This window comes from Zosterops lateralis (genome assembly GCF_965231275.1).
Source record: "Zosterops lateralis genome assembly, chromosome: 3".
Taxonomy (NCBI): Eukaryota; Metazoa; Chordata; class Aves; order Passeriformes; family Zosteropidae; genus Zosterops; species Zosterops lateralis.
The window spans coordinates 9,818,235-9,838,588 of NC_139764.1; the positions used below are offsets into that span (position 1 = coordinate 9,818,235).

Sequence of the window (20,354 nt, forward strand, 5' to 3'; positions counted from 1 at the left end):
TCTCAAATAAGTGAACGCTTGCTATTTGTGTGAGTTCAAACGACGCTTTCTACCTCTTTTAATTCTGCTAATTTTAGGCATGCATCTGCACAAGTGGAGGTTCCTGTGTCTTACAGACTTCTCACAGGGTACAAAATTGGCGGAGGCACCTCAGTTTGCATCTAAGGGCACAGGAAGCTTTCACATGGTGAAACAAACTATAAAAATGAATTGTGTTTTTCTTTAAAATGATTGCTATAGAAATTAGCCAACAGATTTAGCAGGGTAAATTGAAAGTAGCCCTTTCTGGCTGAAGTTAAAATGCATGCATTTTTACATAATAGGATGGTATCTTTGGGCTCTGATTTAACATAATGAGCCAGCGGTAGTGGTGGTAGAGATAGGAGGAGGATTAGGAGTTTGTGCTGCTGGACAGGTATCCTTTGATATCCTTTGAGAGCGTGTCCTTTGGAATACTCCCATTGTTGAGGCAAGTATTGCAGCCTCCAGTGTAACAGCTCTAGATATTCCTCCTCTCGTGACTGATCCTGCTTCCATTTAAGTTGGTAGCAGCAACCACCCACTCCTTTTCTGCAGGAACTGGATTGGACTGCTAAGGAACGAAGCTAGACTTTGTGCATATTAAAACGCTGCTTTGATTTTCGTGTCAAGCTGATTTCTTTTTCTCTGAAGCTGATTGAAAACAAACAAAAAGAAATTTGATAGCCATAGGTCCTTCAGGTTTTGTCTGTAGATGAAGCAGTCTTAAAGAGCATTAAATACATCTGTAGGTGCTGATTTATTAAGAGTTGTAATTGTGTTCCTTTATACACCTGCTCTTTTTAATGGGAAAGATGAAATAAAGAGTTTCACAGGGGAAATAATAACATAAATATACCAAGTGCTCAAATTGTCTGCCTGAGAGGCATCAAGGACTTTGAGATAATGTCCTAATAGCAAGGAAACATTCAAACTTCATATTGAAAATTTATTTTTTTAACTTCCATGAAGTACAGCAGATTTTATGCGATATCTAGTTTAAAGGATTTTGCCATCATTCACACAAGCGGCTTTTATTTTTTCAATAAATATTTCATTGGGAAAACATTTTTTTTAGGAACTCTGACTTTTTTCACACTGATGTAAAGCACTCCTGGCACAGTTCCTCTCTGGCGGTGCTAACACTAGACAGGTGATCCAAAGTATTTGTGACTATTTTTGCTTTTATGTAACATCTTAAAGTGTAATCTGTCAAACAAGGAGAGAATGCAGTACTTTGAAAATGCGAGTAGTCTTCTGGTGATCTACTTCTTATAAGGGCCAGGTAGCAGGAGAGACACCTCCTTTTAACTCAGCTCTATAGTGTAAATGGCTCACAAGGAGACAGCTGCAGTGGTTCCTTAACATGCACACGAATCAGTGCCAGAAATAGCAGCTTTCAGTTACCAAGTCCAAAGATCAGGAGTGTTTCAAAGGAGAGAGCAAGGTCCAGCTTCAATGTAAGCAGGTTGGCACTAGGCATAGATCTTTAGTCTTGATGAATCTTTTGCTAATTAATGGTTTGTGGAAGATGAAATTTGCCAATCTGAGCACAGCGCTTATTTTCTTCAGGGGTATATAATTGCATGTTTACTGCCACTTCTTTTGATTTCTAAACTTTCATCAGTCAGAGAAACTGCTGTCACGCAGAGGTGCCTGTTTTCTATAAACTGAGAGAGGCTCTCAACATGCATTAGTTCTTTTATTCTTTTATAAACAGAGTCAATTTTTGTGTTTGCTGTAGTGGAGGCTTCAGGTTTGTTCAGCATTACCAGCGCAAACACTATAACAAAAATAAGATAACAATGCTTGGCTGTTCAACATGAGTGGGGAAGGCAAGGCCTGTAAATGCTGTGCTAACATTGCTCTTGGGTGTGCTGAAGTGAAGCCCAAGCTGAGCTCCAAAGGAAACCTGTGGCTGGGGGACAGCAGAGATTTGGTGGGAGAAACAGGCTGGTGTGTGTCACAGCAGGGTCCCTGCCCTGTCTCTTGGCTCTATGGGTATTAAACTGTGTGTTTGCCTCACCAATGGCTCCTGGTGAATATGTCAGGCTGGGTGTCATTGCCAAGTGGCCAGGAGGAGCTGTGAAGAAGTGCTGGCTGGGACATTCCTCCCACTCAAAGGGGATTTTTGGGGTGGGGAAGACCTGATTCAAGGGGCATTTCCAAGGGACAATTGGGGCAGTCTCCAGGGGCATTGAGTGCAGCCTCGTGGGCCTTCAGAAAGGGCTTTAAGCCGTGACTAGGAATGGGAAAATCGGAATACTTCTGATACTTTCGGCTTGAAAGGGCCGAGGAAATTGTCAAGTCACCAGAGAGCAAGTTTTTGGTTTTCCTGTGTCCCTTCTTCGGGGGTGGAGGCTCATCTAGCTCAGGTGAGACAGCAGCCACCACCACATCTGGATTCGGGCTGAGCAGTGAAATTAAAACCATGCCCAGAGCCCTCAGTTAGACAAGGTTTTCACCGTTCTTCAAATGAGGGGCCAGGTTTGGTACCCTCCTCAGCTTGGGACAGAAAATCAGCTGTTGCCACGGAACGTCAAAAGTTCCCAACCCGTATAACATGATCAGTGTTTTGAGTACCAGTGGTTTTCAAGACAAATTTCTCCTTAATATCACTCTGGGATTGAGTTCTAAGTGGCATTAAATGACACGAGTCTCAGTCTGTAATTATTGGGAGCCAAAACCGGTTTACTCTGCTTTAACACCAGTAAGGTGTGTTGGATTTCATCCGGCAGTTTGTTTCCAGTGAAGTAAGAATAAAAATTGAATTCTTAATATAGAGTAATACAGAGAGAAGAGTTCAAAATGTGTGTTGTTTTCTTTTAATGTTATTTTGAAAACTGGGCAGTATATAGAAGTAGCAGAAAAAAGAAGTTCCCTTTTTCAAGGAGCCCTGAACTGGTGGAAAGATCTAAACTTGCCCTAATACTTCCTCAGATGTAACAATTAAAAACTGTTTTCTTGATCCCAGATTTTTCCACCCCACCCCGGAAACCCTTATACTGTTTGAACCTCACACACCTTTAATGGAAATGTGACAATTATTGGCTGTTTTCATACAGTTTCTTATAGCAGCTTGTAACATTAGTCTTAAAAAACCCCTCCTGTTGTGCCAGGCAGGCAATAAGGTTGAGTGAACTGCTCTATAGCAAGAACCACCCTTGACTGGAGGTAAACTATGCGGATATATATTGGGGTGGAGGTTGAAAGGAGCGTGGAGGGCATATTTGAAGCAGACTGTGCAACTGCTGTAGCAGGTCTGACTAGTTTGAGATGCCTAGAGGCAGCTTTGTCTTAACTTCAGGTAGCTGCAAAATGAAGTTTTAAATCCTAATTCAGAACTACATCATCATCATCTTCCGGTGCCTCCGCAAACTTTACTTTTCATGTGTTTTTTCCAGGCCCTCTTTCTCCCTTGGGAGAAAAAAAAAAAAAAAAAAAAAAAGCCTTTAGAGGTACAGGTCCACGTGCACGCATGTCATTTGCATATTTTTCAAACACACATTCCATCAAGATAGGAGACTGGCATTTGTGTGCAAACCACAGTGTTTTTTTTGAACAGTGGTCGTTACATTTTGCTTTCTCGCTGCTCTGTGGGCCTTGTGTGAGACAAGCCACTCAATTTCAGCACTTTTGGCATGGCCTGATCTGCTGCAGCTCAGGTCTCGTGCCTGCTCCTGGCCCTGTGTTGGGGCAGTGCCTTAGGCTTTAGGAGCCTGCAGGGAATTTTGACCAGGGCACTTCCATGCTGGCTGTCCCAGGGGTCCAATAACCTGCTTGGGTTACCCTGCTGCCTCCCCCTTACCCTCTCCTTTTCCATCTGCTTGGAAACAGCAGGGTAAAACTCTTCTAAACAGCCCTTCCACTTTCCTTCCCTAACTAAAGTGTTCCACAAATAGCTGGTGAATGAATACAAGAGAGAGAATATTTTCTCTGTGTGTGACACACAGTGTCAAGCTTCCTGTCACTGCTCTGCTTCCCCTTGCTGGCAGGGGGACACACGTGATATATGTGTGCTTGGATGAAGATTTTTTGTTTTAATTGTGGGGAAAATCAGTGTAATGCTGTCATGGGTGAGGTGAATGGATTGTGCCTGACTGAATATGAAATAAGTTTCGGACATTCTGTTTCCTGAACTGTTTAATTCCGTATTTTCCACTTCCATTTTCCAAAATCTTAGTTTGTGGTTAAGTTTCTTTGTTCTGTGTTAATTTACCTGTCCTAAACATGCTTCAAAATACAGACTTAATACAGACGTTGTTAAAATTTGCTGTTAAAAGGGTGTCTCCATCTAAGTTTAAATTATTTACTTGAAAATGTTTAAATTACTCTACATAGAAGAAATGTGGGTCCCATGGTGGCTGTTTTAAAGACCATTGCTTTGGTATAGTAGTTTTTATTGTGAAATCAAGCAGGTGCCACAAAAAATGGAATCTCTTCTGTCTCTAACTCATCACTATTGCAGGTTGAGAATAGTTCAAGGCTGGCCAAAGTTCCCTTTAATCAGTTTTCAGAGGGTTGCTGTGCAGGACATGGAAGCATATGCTGTATTTCAACAAATGCAAGAGCTTTAGTGCACTGGACAGAAAGGCCAGCAGTTATCATCTTGTCCAACATCATTTTAACACCATCTGAGCAAACTTTCGTGTCAAATTTTAACTACCTCTTTTTTAAAAAATTTGTTTTGTTTTCACTGGTGGTGGAGAAATGTCCAACAACTTTTTCACCTCTTTAAGAGAAACTTGTGGGGTGAGCAGGTTCTTTTAGATAGAATGTATTTGTTTGCAGGGTTGTGTTCATTTCATTTGAGCAAAAAGGTTGAAAACAACTCATGTGCTGTTTAAGCTACTTTCAGAAATGCCAGGGGAACACCTTTCTTTTTCCTAACTCTCAGTAGTAGTGCAAAACCGGTTAGCAAATAAAATCTGCAGGCCAGAAACTAAAATCACTTGTCATTGCTGGGATTTGTATGGTGCATTTGAAGTATATATTTCTTCAGAGGGTTTGTTTTTTTTCCCCTTTCTCATCTTCTTCCCTCCTGCCATTCGCTGCTTTTCAGTTTGACTGTGATAATTTATTCAACACTGTTTTCAGAGCAATAACCTACTTTTTGGCAAGCCATTCAGTTCTTTCAGTAGTGTGGGGGTTCCCCCCACCCTCATGTGTTTATTAAGGGTCTGTGACAAGGGGGAAAAACAAGGAATCTTTGGGGAAAAGATGCTACAATAGGCTTCAAACCAAGTATTTATGCATAGGTGAGAAAAACTCTCTCCCTCATTATACACTAAGGGGTCTTGTCTCTCATGGGTGCAGGCACAATTCTCATTAACCTTTGCAGGAATTGCACAGGTCCAGTGGAGATGGCTCTGCAGTGCTCAGTCCCTACATGCACTAAAAATACCAGGCAGCCCTTGGACACGTGCGTGCCAATAGAGATGTCTTGTACAATACAACACGACGTTGCCGTAATTCCATTGTTCCCTGAGCCAGTGCAGGGGAGGAGGGATGCACAGCCTGCCTGGCTATTTCATCATTCTCCCTTAGAGCCTGACCAGTAGCATCTTGTCATTACAGGCGTGTAATTTTAGCAGTGAAAAGGGATTGTGTGTGTGTTTCCCAGCTTGTGTCACTTTCTGGGAGCTCTTTCAGATTGTTTTGAATTTCGTTTACAGGCGAGGTGTCTCTTTTTTAGCCTGCTGGCTCTGCAGTGGGAAGGAATGGAAGGCAGTCTTGGCTGAATTGGGCCCTGGAGCAGTGCACAGCCATCTTAATTGCTGCTGCTCCACCTCTTGAGGAGACAGCTCTGGTTCTCTCAGCATGGAGCTGTGTGCACTGGCTCCAGCGTGGCTCCTTGCCCACTGACACGGGAATTCGTGGTGTTGTGGTCCTGCCTGTGGGACCGGCACCTCCTGCTTCCATGCAAGGAGGCTTTGGGGGAAGGCTGCATTTGTGGGAAGAAGCAGTGGTGTGGAGCTGGAAGAGCTTCTTGGCTGATCCCAGGGAGGCTTGTGTGTAGAAGCCCTCGCATATTTTTTGGGTGACAACAAGCAGAGTGTGCTGAGTAATCAGCTAATCATGTAGTAAAGTCAGAGGATCTGGCCCGATGCTGTGGCTGGTTTGCTTTACTGCAGCTCTGATTTCCTGCTGCTGATGCCCAGGTGTGTAAAGCAGCTCCTGGTCCTTCAGCAGAGTGCTGAGCCCAGGTGTTCACATGATAGAACCCAACTCACAATTGGCAGGCCTGGCTGCTTCCTTAACACTTCCACACAGAGGCCCAAGTTTCCAAACAGTCTCAGCCCAGCTCTTTTTGGTGGCTCTTTGAAGCACAGAGCCCATCTTAGCCAAACCCCAGGGAGGAGGCTCCTGGTGATGGCTCAGACACTGTTGTGAGCAGACTGTGTGCGCAGCCATCCTGGGAAAGGATGTAAAGGAGATTTGGCACAGAGATGACCTGAGGTGAGGGCAGCTTTGCCATCTTCTGGAAAATCTCTCTCCCCTCAGCAAGTAACCCTAACAAAGCATCTTCTGCTACTGGAAAAGGGGGGAATCCTCCACCCTGCTCTGGCTCAAAGCAGGTGGTTGGTGGTCAGTGGAGCCATGTCTGCACCAGACCTGTGAAAAGCTGTGACAGCATTGGCAATCAGAGACAGTGTGATTCCTAAAGCTCCCAGTTAAGGACAAGACCAAAAAAGGGCAGGCTGGGGGCTTGTTTGCATCTTATGGGCACTGTTTTATAAGGAAGCACATGGGAAGTCCTGTCTAAAGCAGGACATGTGAGGATTGACATGGGATCTTTGAGACAGAAATTAGTTCTGCTGGCAATCCAAACCTGTTCTTTTTTTTTTTTTTTTTTTTGCCCCAGTAAAGACAACTGCCTTCTTGTACATGAATATTGAATAAATGTTTTTTAACCCTGGTGTGTTACCCAGGTATATCCTGCCTCTTGCTTTGCACTGAAAAGGAGTTGTCAAAGAGTTGCTCAGGGCTTTTGCTCCTGCCTTCAGCCTCACAGTGGTTTGCAGAGAGCCTTGCTGGCTTTCCATGCTCAGAACCTGTGCGGTCTTATCCACCTCCTGGTTCTGCCAGGGCAGTCTTCAATGCTTTAACAAGCTAACAAGTGCTCCTCTGATTTAAACTTGCATTAACTTCTGCTACCCTGATAGAATTCCTAATATTATAAACACCCTTAATAACATGGCTATAATCTAGAAAACCTGCTGTCCTTTTTCCAAACAATTACTTAATGAGGCTGTAATTTATTCTAAGCTATATTTATTGGAGCCCGTTCCAGCTTTATCAGACATACTCTGTTTGGATGTGTGCAGTTAGTCAAAAACATTAAAACTGCTCCACTTCTTCCACAGGAACGTGTTACATTTAGCAAAGTGACAGCATTAGAAACTGTTTCCAATTTAATGGAAGCATATGTTTCCTGCAAGGCTTAACACACTGCAGAGTCAGAGATTGCCTGAGACTGCGGCTTTGCCTTTTTTTAGCGGGGCGAAAAGGAGCTGCAGACTGAAGGCAGAAGTGGAGTTTGTGTTTTTGGTTGGTTTGCAGACATCCCTCTAGCAGGGCTCCGGCAGGCTGCAAGTTTAAGAAACTCTCAAGAAAGTGGTGTGGGCGGCACACACAGAGCTCTCGCTCCAAATGCAGTTTCTGATGGTGAACAAACAGCAAGAGCTTGCTTTGCCCTCTGGGCCTCAAATAGTACAGTATGCAACAAGGGAGAGCAGGCAAGGCACGAGGATGGAAACAGTAGGATCAGATTACAGTTTCAAAATATCGCTGGAACACGTTGGCTGGCGTTACACTATTGACTGGCTTTATAATTGCATTGCTTATTTGCTAGGGAAGGCTTCACCTTACTTTCTGATTAACATGGACACTCCTTCGGGGACCTGGGGACTCCAGCCTCTGAATATCAAAGGCAAACCCCGTGAGACCTGCACGACTTCAGATGCTTCTCAAATGAGAGTGAGCTTCCTCTGTTGTCTTCTGTTTGCCAGAGGTTTCCTTGCACAGTCCCTAAATAAATTCTATTTAGATTAGCCTCTAACAGTCACCCATTATGGTTTTCCTTCTTATTATGATTTTAACTGGAGAGGAGAAAAGACCACTGTCAGCTTGCTAGCTGCTCTTCACTCAGTCTTCACTTTGTGTGAAATGCCTAAAGCAAGGGGCTAAGGCTGTGTTTCTGTAGGGAGAGAGAAGCTGCCTTTCTTGCTAAATGCAGGAGTGAGGTGCTGAGGAGCTTTACTTGCCTCTCTGTTTTCAGCTGGAAAGCTGAGGTTTACCCATCCACCACAGGAGATGGGAAGAGTTAGGTCCCTGTAAAATATGTGTGAGAAATACCTGCCACTTACAGTTACTGCTGGCACTGACAGCCTTGCAGTGAAGACTTGCAAACATAAAAACAATCCCCTGTACTCTCTGGAAGCAGAGAGCTGCCCAGGAGGCCAATTTTTTTATATACTCTAAAGGAGAGTTTTGTAAGTGCTTATTAAACCTCACTTAGTTTAAAAAAAAAATAAAATAAAAAAAGAGCAGCCAGAATTAACGTAAAATGTGTCAGGGAAAACAAACCTCGTAAATATGGAATGTCTGAGCACTGGCTCTGGAGAGGACAGAAACCCCCTGCACAGCTCCATTCCCTCTACTTCTCTTCGGGGGTTGTGGGATTTGTTTCCTAACTCACATGTGACACAAGACACAATTCTTACCAGGCAGCCTTGTCAGGAGTCCTGTTTAGCCAGGCAACATGGAAAAACATGTAAAAAAACATGTAAAAAGTGCATCAGATCCCAAGAAAGCAGCCTAGTGGAGGGAAAAAAAAAAAAAAAAAAAAAAGAACACTCTAACCCTCCACACCCCCCCTCCCCTCCCGACTGGCCGGTTCACACCCTGCAGGCCAGCTGCAGCACAGGGAGCGTGGCCGTGCAGCTCCGCATGGAACAGGCTGTCCCAGCTCCCGGGGATGCTGCCGTGCCAGCCTTCAAACACTCCGGTGTCAGCAGATTAAATCCCCAAGGAGGGGTGATTTCCATCCAGCTCTGGCTGTTGCCTCTGAAAGTCCATGTTGCTTATTTGCTGCAGCCCTGGAGTTAAACCTGGGACATCTGGGCTGTGCAGCTTTTTTCCCCCTTGTTTTGAGCAAGGCTGGGAGAAGTTGCCAGGTTTATCCTGGCCTTCCCCTCTGCTTTTCCTTTGTAACTTTGAATGGAAGGAGGGTGCCGGTGCTCTCAGATGTCTGCACTTCCACCTGCTGGGGCAGGTTTGCTGTGCTTTGCCAGCATCCTGCTGGCCAAGGAGCATCATTCTGTAGTGGGTGAGCCATGGTGCTAGCCCAAGGGCTCCTCTACAGATGTGTCCACTCTCTCTCTCTCTCTCTCTCTTGCTGTGGAAACAGAGACAGGGAGAGAGAGGTTTACTGCTTTACCTCCCTAGCTCTAGGGGACAGATACTTTGAGGTTGTGGAGACTGGTTACAAGTTCAGGTGGTCCAGCAGCACTAAAATAGCTCTCAGCAGCTCAACCTGCCTCTGTTAGCTCAGAGGATCTGGCCCTTGTGTTGCCAGTTGAACCCAGTTGGCATAAAAGGCCTTTTTATTTTGGTCCTGCAGCTATCTGTGCCAAATCCTGATTCTGCTGAAGTCAGTAACAAAACACCCATTGACTACCATTGGGCCAGGACTCAACCAAAGGAACCCTCAAGGATGAGGAGTGAAGGATGGAGGAGAGGAAAATTATATTCCATGTGCCAGAAGTGACACAGAACACTTCCATAATTCACTGGATAGGTTCTCTGAGAAAACCTGGTGAGGATCACTTACATCTGAGGTTTGTGAAACTTGGGGGAATGAAGTGTACAAATTCAGTGCTCTTGTGGCACTTTGGGGGGCTTTTATGGGGAGCTTTTGTGTTGTGGGGTTTTGTTGAGTTTTTTTCATGCACATGTGTGAAATAGCATTTTATTTTCATTCCCCCAAGTTGCCATTATCTTTCTCTCTCCTTTTTTACCCCCCTGTGGTTTTAATTACCTAAGATTTCAGAAGGGAACTGATCCTGCTTTAAACTCCTCTTCTCACACAAGCCCCTGTGGTTCACACCTGTGTTTCGGTGTTCAGCTGCCTGGAGGGGAATTGTTGCCTGTGGACTCGGGGATTTGATGCTTTTACCTTTTTGAGCAATGTGATGTTTGTTCTAAAGGTAACCTCAGCTCTATTTAAGCTGTGCATCCTCTGGACTGGCTGAGGGGGTGGGGTAAATCTGTGAGTGGAAATGTGACTTCTTAAAAACCCTTTTCTGCTGTTCCTCTTGGGGTTCAGTTCCTCCTTTTTTTCCCTTCCTGTCTGTCTCGATGAGCAGGGAGGGCCTAGTAGGTTGTAGAATTGATTTCCAAGATGAGCCCTCAGCCTTAAGAGGCATTTTAAACTTCATTGTTAAAAGTCTTTGGGAAATAAAATTAAAGGTTATTTTTATTGTTGGGTGAGCAAAATCACTTTTCCTCTCAGTTTTTACGTACCTGGTGCTTTTCTATGCCAAAGTGCCGATTATTAAAGACTTGAGGAATAGTCCGGCGGTGTCAAAGTGTCCGAAGCACAATCAATAAACAACACAGTGCTCCTCTCACAGTCTCCACATACCCCTGTCCTCCGGAGAGCAAAGGATTCATCACTAAGTGGGCTCAGAGACACAGGCATTGCACAAGCTCTTCTGTGTTTAATCGATGAGGGTTGACTCCGGAGAACCATCCGCTCCAGGCTGATTATCTCTTCTACTGAGCCCCAACTGCATTTCTTTCCAGCTCTGTCTGAAGAGCATGCAGAGCCAATAAAAGGAAGCTAAATGACATGCAAATGAGAAAAAAAAAATACACTACTTTTGTTTTTCAATTAAGAAAAGACAACTCCCAAACAATGCTAGGGTTTCTCTGGTGCTGAGGCGCATGTAATCGCCCTAAATGGGCAAAAAAGCAAGTAGAATCTTTCTCAGCAACAATGGTTTTGCTTTTGGTTTTGAGTCTTCCAGAGCTGGAGCCAACTGGTAGATAGTACTGGGGAAGATCTCCAAGTAACTTCCCCCTCCCCAGTCCCCAGAAAGATGCACGTTTTCCATTTTCTTTCTTCAGCTTTCTGGTTCCACATACCTAAGAAAAATGAAAACTGACTTGCAGACCAAAACTCTGCAACTCCCTTTATTACAACAACAACAACAACAAAGTGATGTCCAGTCTCAACTCTTAACACTTGGCCTCAAAATCACGTTTAGCAAACAGGTGGGAATGCAGCAGAAATACGTCTGGCTGAGGTTGCTACTCAGCCAAAAGAGAAGCATGAAAGACCTTCCATGAATGCTACCCTTCACCTCTGCCTGTGCAGTGCTGCATTCGGGTGGGGTTGGTGTTGTCTGGCTGCCCTTGTCACAGCTGAATGACTTGGTTGGACAACTCTCTTTTGACACCTGGGATGGTGTCTCATTTTGTCTCATTTTGTACTGATCTTTGGTCAAGCTGATCTTTCAAGCTTGGCAGTTCTGTTTTCCCAGCAGAAGGTTTGGCTGGAAAGGCTAGGAGCAAAGTTTTTGAGTTGGACAGAACTGATTCAGATCAAATGCTAGTACTGTACAAAATCCTTTTCCTTTTTCAAATGTTATTCAGTATCTTAAGACATACAACACTGATCCCTTTAATGCAGGCATGAAACAGGTTGGTCGAAGGAGGGAAGAGATGGCTTGAACTGCAAACAACAAGCAGGCAACCTTTTCTTAAGCTTCAGTGGTCAGAAACTATAAAATTCCTTTATGAAGACCCAGAGAAAGACTTGCAAGCCCCCAAGCATGTCTGGTTTTACCAACTTTATCAGTTGGTCTAAAAAGATATCACCTCCTTGCTTCGCTTGGCATGAATGAAGTGATTTATGGAAACTGGAGGAAAACATTCTTTACAATTCCCGTTGGCATGCCAGAGGAGAAGGGGATAAAATAAAACTTTATAAAGCCAAGAGTCAAGCAGTGCTTGTTTGAGCCCTCTCCTTGGTGGAATAAAACCCCCATGCTCAGGCTGACGTCCTGCTTTGGTACTTTAGGGGTTAAACCCTCTTCAGAGAGTATCAGTGGGGAAAAAGGAAACTGAAAGCTGTGCTGAAAAGCTAGTAGGTGAGATTGGGAGTTGCCTGATCTATTTTATCTTTTAAAAGGGCAGGCTCTGAATCAAGCTCCATGAAGATCGAGTGAGATGCGAGAGCTTGACAGTCACACATACAGGAAATCTTGAATGGTCTCTGAGCTTCCTGGAAAATGACGTCGTGCGGTTATCGTAGTATTTACTCGGTGATGATCCCACAGTTCTTACTGATCAGCTTTAAAAATGTGTTTGCTACCAATACCTCAATCTTGGGTGGAAACTGGCTCGGTTGGGTTAGCTGGAAATGCTTGGCAGCGTCACCTGGCAATGATGAATAACTGAGTGCAGGGAAAGGAGCCTGGGCTGTTTTCTTTATCATGGGGGAAAAGGTTTGCTTTGTGCAGTGAATGTTTTTATACATTCCTGGCAGAGGCTGACAAACTTCAAACTCTTCTAGTCCTCAAGCCATTTAAAAATGTCTTCTTTAAATAGAGCATTGGGGAAGGAGCACTGGTATGTCTTTAGGACAGAGTCTGTCTTTTTTCAGGGAGAGGAGATAGCAGGAAAGGATGGGAAGCTGCTAACTCTCCTCCTAACCCCTTGCTGCTTTAAAAACGTTCTGGAGTTGGGCAGGGTTTTTAATTCTTGCTAGCCCAATCCTCCATTTCTTGCTCTTATCTGTCTGAAGTGAAAGGAAATGTGTCTACTGTGAACACTGGGATAGCAAAGCCCCCCAGCTTGCACCCCAAATCCACGTGCACAACTCCAGAGCAGTCCATGGAAGTGACACTAGGGAGCAGAGAAAAACCAGACTTGGGCAGTAGTGCTAAATTTCAGAGGTTTTGTTCACTCGAGATTCCAGGCACAGGAATTGCTGGTGGCTGGCCAAGGAGCTTGGATGGCAGCCTACCTGCTCCTCAGCTCTGCTCAGCCTGCTCCCTCGCCCCGCCTTTATTTAATTGCATAATATGCTAGAAAATTATCTGGATTTGGGACTTATTTTTAACCAGAAGAGGCTCACTTCACCCAGTCTGGTTTTAGATTTACCATCCAGCAAATGCTTTCTGAAGCTTTTGTAGCACTGAAATCCTGACTTCTTTTGCCCCCTCTTCTGTTTTCCAAGGGTCTCTTTGCTCTTAAATGTTTGTCAGTCACTTTTGGTGATGTTTATCTGCGTTGTTTCTCTGCTGAACTGGTGTGCGACCATCAAACTGTGTTAGACCTGCCCAGTGCAGTTGTTTTGCAGGCACTAATCCCACTGGGAGGATTGGGAATTGTACTCAAATAAGGAAGGCAAATTCTGTCTCCCAGATGATAGCTGCATAATGAGAAGGGTCAGGTCTGGGGTAAAAATCTATATGGCTGTTGTAACTTCTTTCTGGATACCTGTGGCTAGAAAGCCTCTTCCACTTCTTTTTTTTTCCCCTCTTTAGACAAGGCAGAATTCTTCATACTAGAATTTGTTAAACAGAGGGAGGGAGGCAGGAATGAACAGGGAGCTGCTTGTGAGCCTATTAAAAGAGAGTGAGTGGGTTAGAGCTCCAGCACCTCACCACTCCACCTGGGAAAATAAGAGAGCATCACATTAGGTCATGCTACTGTCACAGCACAGTGACTTTTTCATTCCTCTGTGTTTGGGGGGATCCTTGTGTCACAAAAATAATGGTGACAAAATGAGGTTGAGACTGTGCTGTGTCGAGGGAGCATTTCCAGGTGCTCTGAAACATCCTGGAAGAGATGGCACTGGGGACTAAACTGCCCTATTTAATCTTAGCTCAGAAATTATTTATAATGCAGGGCAAGTTTGGTAAAATCCCCTTTGTTTCCTTCAAAATCTGCCATCTGACCAGCAGCAGAGCGTAGTGCAGAGAGTGGTCTTGGGGATTAGACTAAAAGACTTGACAGATTTTCTTCTTCATCTGTAAATTATCTAATTCTGAGTATGATAACTGCATTTCCTGCTCTGGTAGTTGAATCCTTAGGTGACCAGCTAAATAAGCCCATATGTGTATATCCTGGTGTACCAAAGGGCTGCATCTCCCAACCTCGCTGGGGAAGTTTCTCCCAACACACAATTGCTTGAGCCTCACTTCCCTTCCCCTGTGAACACACTTTTGAATAAAAAGAGGAAATTCATTGTGAGAACCTTGGTGCTTTACCTTTGTATTCCCAGGCATAGCACTGCCTCAGTCAGGGAATGTAAGGGAATGTTCAGTGCACAGTTCCTGTGGCTTGTGCTCCCATGGACAGGTATTTGCTTAATATAAGGGAAGGGAAATTTGCTGCCAAGCATGCCAGATCTTGAGTATTGTAGGTGCCTTCTGAATTCCTGCTTGGAATTTACCAGCACGGCCATGCCTAAACATGGATGGACCTGCATGAGGGTGGCTGCTGCTGTGGGCCAAGACCGAGTTATTGATCGGGGCAGATGTGCACCTGCTTTGCTGCCTTCATCAGTCTCCTCTCTTCCCTTGCAGATATATGTTGGGGAAAGGAGGAAAGCGGAAGTTTGACGAGCATGAAGATGGGTTGGAAGGCAAAGTGGTGTCTCCCACCGACGGTCCCTCTAAGGTGTCCTACACCTTACAGCGTCAGACTATCTTCAACATTTCCCTCATGAAACTTTATAACCACAGGCCATTAACCGAGCCAAGCTTGCAAAAGACAGTTTTAATCAACAACATGCTGAGGCGAATCCAGGAAGAACTCAAACAAGAAGGCAGCTTGAGGCCCATGTTCGTGGCCGCTTCGCAGCCCGCCGACCCTCTCAGCGACAACTTCCGCGAGGCGCAGCCGGCCTTCAGCCACCTGGCCTCGGCGCCGCTGCTCCCCGCCGACCTGGTAAGCACTATGCCCCTGGAGTCCTGCCTCACCCCGGCCTCCTTGCTCGAGGACGACACTTTTTGCACTTCCCCGGCTGTCCAGCACGACGACGGGGCCGCCAAGCCGCCGCCTCCTGCTCTCCAAGCAGTCAAGGACAGCTTCTCCTCAGCCTTGGACGAAATCGAGGAGCTTTGTCCAGCACCTACCTCCGCAGAGGCAGTAGCAGCCGAGCCGGCAGCCGGCGACCCGAAAGCCCAGCCCGGCGAGCCCGACGTTCACAACAAGCCCGAGGGCCTCCCGGAGGGCAGGACGGCCGAACCCAAACTCATGGACCCCCTGCCCGGCAACTTTGAGATCACGGCTTCCACAGGTTTCCTCACAGACTTGACCCTGGACGACATTCTGTTCGCTGACATTGACACGTCCATGTATGATTTTGACCCCTGCACGTCTGCCGCGGGGGCCGCCTCAAAAATGGCTCCTGTCTCAGCGGACGAGCTCCTAAAGACTCTCGCCCCCTACAGCAGTCAGCCAGTAACTCCAAATCAGCCTTTCAAAATGGATCTCACAGAACTGGATCACATCATGGAGGTGCTTGTTGGGTCTTAAAAATATTAAGAAATATAGCAACTTTTTTTTTTTTTTTTCTGTTGGTTTTGGTTTTTTTTGGTTTTTGTTTGGTTTTTTTTTTTAATTTTTAATTTTAAGTACCAGTATATACACTTGGTAGTATTTCCATAGTCCCTCCCAGCCCCGATTCACAGCACTGTGCATGCATCCTTGCTTGCCTTTTTTGAAAAGAAAAGGATCACACTAGTTTTTGCTTCGAGCAGAGTTGGAGTGCCTTCATCCATGTATGACCACTTCTAATGTATTTTTTTTAAAGTGGTTCCTCAAGGAAGACCGAATATCCTGGTATAGGAAAGAATATGTATTGTAGACAATGTTATGTTATTACAAAAAAAAAGAAAAAAAAAAAAAAGGAAAAAAAAGAGGTAAAAGCTAAGCACAAGGATTATGTTGGGGAAAGCTGTAAATTGCATGTGCATACTTGTCTATTTTTTCTATAAGTTTTATTGCAAGAGGTAAAAAATTTTATTATTTAGATAATCTCAATACCATTTTAGCCCTGTATAGGTTGACTTTAGCAATTCAGCCTTTTGGAGGCATTAACCTGCTCCTCTTTAAGTGTTGCATTTACATGGCTGTTTAGAAACTGCTGCCCAAATTTATTTTATATTTTTGTACAGATTCTGCAGTTTATGGTATTGTTTTTTCTAAAAACAAATGCTGTTTATACACACAAAAAAATAGCTATTTTGATAGGATTTGCTCACATAGTTCCTGCATAATTCAGATGTACAAGAACCACTTGTACTTTTATACAGAGTTGTAATGTTTTATATGTGTATGGTGCAAAGAGAAAATTGGATCAAATAAGCCTGCAGTCGGTTTCCCTGAATGCAAACAAAAATAACAAAAAAAAAAAGTGCTTTAAGAAAGGGCTGGGAGCTGCTTCTGTCGGAGTTTCACAAGTGTTTGCTCCCTGCTGTACCCACTGCGCACTACTGTGATTCCTGAAACTTAGAGCCATGTCCTTTTCCAACACGTATGTGAAGCAGTTGGCAGGAAACAGTTGTGGAACTTCACCCGCCGAGGTCCCGCCCCGGGGCCCCCATCCCGCCCGAGGTGGAGCCTTAACCCGGCCGAGATCCATGGGCGCCTCCTCCTCGCCCCGGGAGCTCCGGGAATGGTGTGAGGGGGAGCGACGTGCCCGGAGCCCACCGGGAGCCCACCGGGAGCCAGCCTGCCCTGACTGAGAGAGCGGGGCTGGGAGCGTCCGCTCGCCCTTTCTTGGAGCATTTCTCCTCCCCTCTCCCACCTCACTGTGCTAAGTGCTGAAAAAAGGCAGCTTCAGTATTACTGCAGTGAAGCTCATCTCGTACCTGCACTGGATGGACTTGCTTTAATATCCATTGCTGTTGAAACTGGAGCCAGTCGTGTGACACCACTTGGCATCTCCTATAGAGTTGGGTTCTTGTATCAACTGTGTTACCTGCTTTACACTTTATAGACCCGTTTTACAAGGAATATACAGACACAGCTTTCTATGCATGGTCCCCTCCCCCGTAACACCTGAGAAGTCTTCTTACTGCACCAGTAGCTGGTTGTTTTTTTGGGTTTTTTTCCTCTAATTTCGTTGTGGTGTACATTTAATTTAAAAAGAAAAAAAAAAAAAAACCAACAAAAACTGTTTGCAATGTATCATGCCTATTGCTGAAGTTGCTATGGCATTTTAGTTTTCCAATGGTACTTTAGTTGTCGAGTGCCGGTTACAACCTATATTGTTGACATGCCTATGGCTTCTTTAGGAATAACTTTTATATTTATTTAAGAAATTTTAAATTATGTTTTACGTCATTTGGCAATATTCAGTCAGTTCTGCTCCCTTCTTGTCATGGATGAAATTGGGTCTCGCCTGCCTTTTAAGGAGGCGGCTTTTTTATAAATTGGCACTTTAAAACGGGCCATATATATTTATTAGTATATAGATAGATGTAACACAGATATGCACACAGGCACAGGATGAGAGCAAAGACATTTTTGCAATGAAGGAACTCCTAATCGAAACGAAATGCATCATGCACAGCTGCCAAAGGCGCTTCTGGCTCCCAGTTAATCTGCCAGGGAGAGACAGGGCAGGGGGAGGAGGGGGGCACTGGCCCGGGGGGATGGGTTTGTTTTCTCCTTTTTCCCAAGCTGAACTCCGGGAAGCGCTGGGGTGCTGATGGATTTGCAGTCATTACACAGACTAAAGAGAAAAGAAGTTATTGCTTCAAAGGGAGAACCATTGACCAAGTGTAGCTTTAGGGACCAGGGGAAGGGAGGGTGGGGAGGAGGGGGACAGCTCCAGCTCCCACCCAGCCCTTGTTCCACAGCAATCCTCAGCCCTCGCAGGAGAACCCACAGCCTTTCTGTCCCTACACCTCGAGTACCTGGGAACACAATCCCGCACAAACCTGGAACAGCACCAGGCTCACACGGCAACTTGGTGTAGGCACTTGCCTTGCTGTGGTTAAAAACAGATTTGCAGGACGCTGGAGCCACCTGTTTTGGGGGGTTAATTAGGTATTTACACCTGCATAAACACCACCTGCCAGGCAAAAGCTCCCATCAGTGCCCTTTTCAGAGATCCTGCTGTTCAGGGGAGTCAGCTGAAGTTTTTGTACCCAGAGAGCAGGAGCTGAGCTCTAAATCCACTTTGCCACTTGGGCAATGTCTGTGGCTCCTTGGTGCTGAAGCGCACGTCCTGTGGCAGAATCCCTCCAGGAATCCCACAGGACAAAAACCTACTTGATTTGTGGGACTCAGCAGAAGGTTGGGAAGGCTGGTGCAGGCCTGGGCTGTGGCTCTCCCCCTGCACAGTCTCTGATGTCTCTAGCTGGGCCTGTGCTGTGGTCCCAACAGCAGCCAAGCATGGAATTTCTGAGACCTACACCAGGGATGGAGATTGACATTAACGTGCAATGAAGTGACAAGATGGGAGCAGAATAAGAGAGCTTTGGATTTGAAGTGATTTTTTTTTCTTAAATTATTTATTCTTTTTTTTTTTTCTGTAAATATATTTATTTTATTGTGAAGCTAACAACATCTGGATTGTAACATGTACAGAATGTATGGTAGGAATGTATCCTCTTGTAGGAATGTAAATCTGTATGAAAAAGGGTATGGGAGCCAGATTCAGAAAGAATGAATGGAGTTCCAGTCAGGATATGCATGGATCACAGGATTATTTTTTTCCCTACACTCTTTTTCTAATATGGGTCTGGTTGTTTGAAATATGCAAAAAAAGGCATGGAGGAGGGACAGGTTTATGTTCAAAATTAGTCCTAATCAGGCTCCTACCCCCCACTGGCTTCTTGAGAGGGGCCTCCCTTGGCACGCCACTGGAATCTGCCACTGAGGGCAGGAACAAATGCAATCATCTCCATCACGCAGGCCTGGGAAACGTTTAGAAAATATGATATTTTTTTTTTCCTTCTTATTTTTTAAACACTCATGGGAGGCCCAGCAGAAGTCCCTGGGGCTGGACGCCCGTAGAAGGGGGGCAGGATGTTCCCTCCAGCCCCAGGAGTTGTGCCAGAGCCACGTCCGTGCCCGGAGGTGGGGCCGGGCAGAACGTCCCGACCGCCCCGCTCCGTGTCCTGGGGCGGGACCTGCGAGCCGAGGGAGTGGAAGAAGATCCCTCTTGCAGAGAGCAGCGTCTGTCCGGGCATCCTCCCGGCTCCACCTGCAGCCAGCTGGGAGAGCAACGCCGCCGTCTGCAGCAATCAGTGTCAGGAGAGATTCGGACCTTGTGCGAGGTGATCCGGGTTTTCCCCCCAACGCCGCGTGGTAAGAGCCTGGGTTATTCAAAACTGATCATTTTGAATACAAAGTTTACACTTGATGACCATTAAATTGAGTAAATCGCAATGGGTCCTGTCTGACAAATGGTTTAATTCATTCTGGCATGTTTTGAACTTTTTGTTCTTGTTACAGGGTTTCTTTTGGTTTGGTTTTGTTCTTTTTTTTTTTTTTCTCCCCCAACCCCTCAATCAGGCTTCAGTATCCTGCTTCTGTGCAAGTTGCTTTCAATATTTTATTAATTAATGAGACTGAACATTTTAAAATAAATTAGATTTTTTTTAAGCACTTTTTTTTCTTTTTTTCTGAAAATAAGCCTAATCCAAGTTCTGGAACCTCTTTAAAAACACAAATTGCAGATTAAAATCCCAACCTCAACTCCTATCTAGTTCTGAGCGTATTCCATACTAGTGCCTACAAAGGCCAAGATTCTGGAAAAGGTGTAAATAGTGTGACATGTTCAGTGCATGGTTGTTTGAACAGGGCTTGTTATTGTAAAAAAAAAAAATAGAAAAAAAAAGAAAAAAAAGGAAAAGAAAAAAAAAAATAAGGCTGTATCTCCCCTTCCCCTCCCACAGACCTTAGAGCTGTGCCTTTTCTATGCAATATTACAGACATCTGAAACCAGATTACTGTATTCACATGTAGGTATGGGCTGTAATCAAAAATACAATTGGACAAATGTACATGGAAATGAGCAGTCTTACTTTTGTAGTTTTATATTATACAATAAACAATTAAAATAAATTCTGGCTGTGTTGGTTCCCTCCACGACAGAGACCACAGAGGGCGGTGAGGGGCAGACATCCCCCATGGGGGCTGCGGGGAGAGGGGCGGGAGGTGGCGAGGGACAGGGGAGGGACAGCCCGCTGTGACCCCGCTCCGCCTGACACGACAAGAGGAGCATCGCCCTGTGCGGGGCGTGTTCCTGCTGTGAGCCTTTTGTCCTCCCCGGCGCAGAGCGGTGCTCGCGGTGCCCG

General features: G+C 45.2%; 1 protein-coding gene across 4 annotated transcripts in view; it reads left to right on the top strand.

The window, feature by feature from the left end:
• SERTAD2 (SERTA domain containing 2) overlaps positions 1–19,924 on the top strand; it is a 76,976-nt gene extending 57,052 nt beyond the window's left edge. For all 4 annotated transcript variants that reach the window (XM_083858158.1, XM_083858157.1, XM_083858159.1 and 1 more), the window contains one exon: positions 14,622–19,924. In XM_083858158.1, coding sequence (XP_083714284.1) covers positions 14,626–15,576 — 951 coding nt within the window. In that variant the 5' untranslated portion in view covers positions 14,622–14,625 and the 3' untranslated portion in view covers positions 15,577–19,924. The remainder of the gene's footprint in view (positions 1–14,621) is intronic.
• Positions 19,925–20,354: the final 430 nt, after the last annotated feature.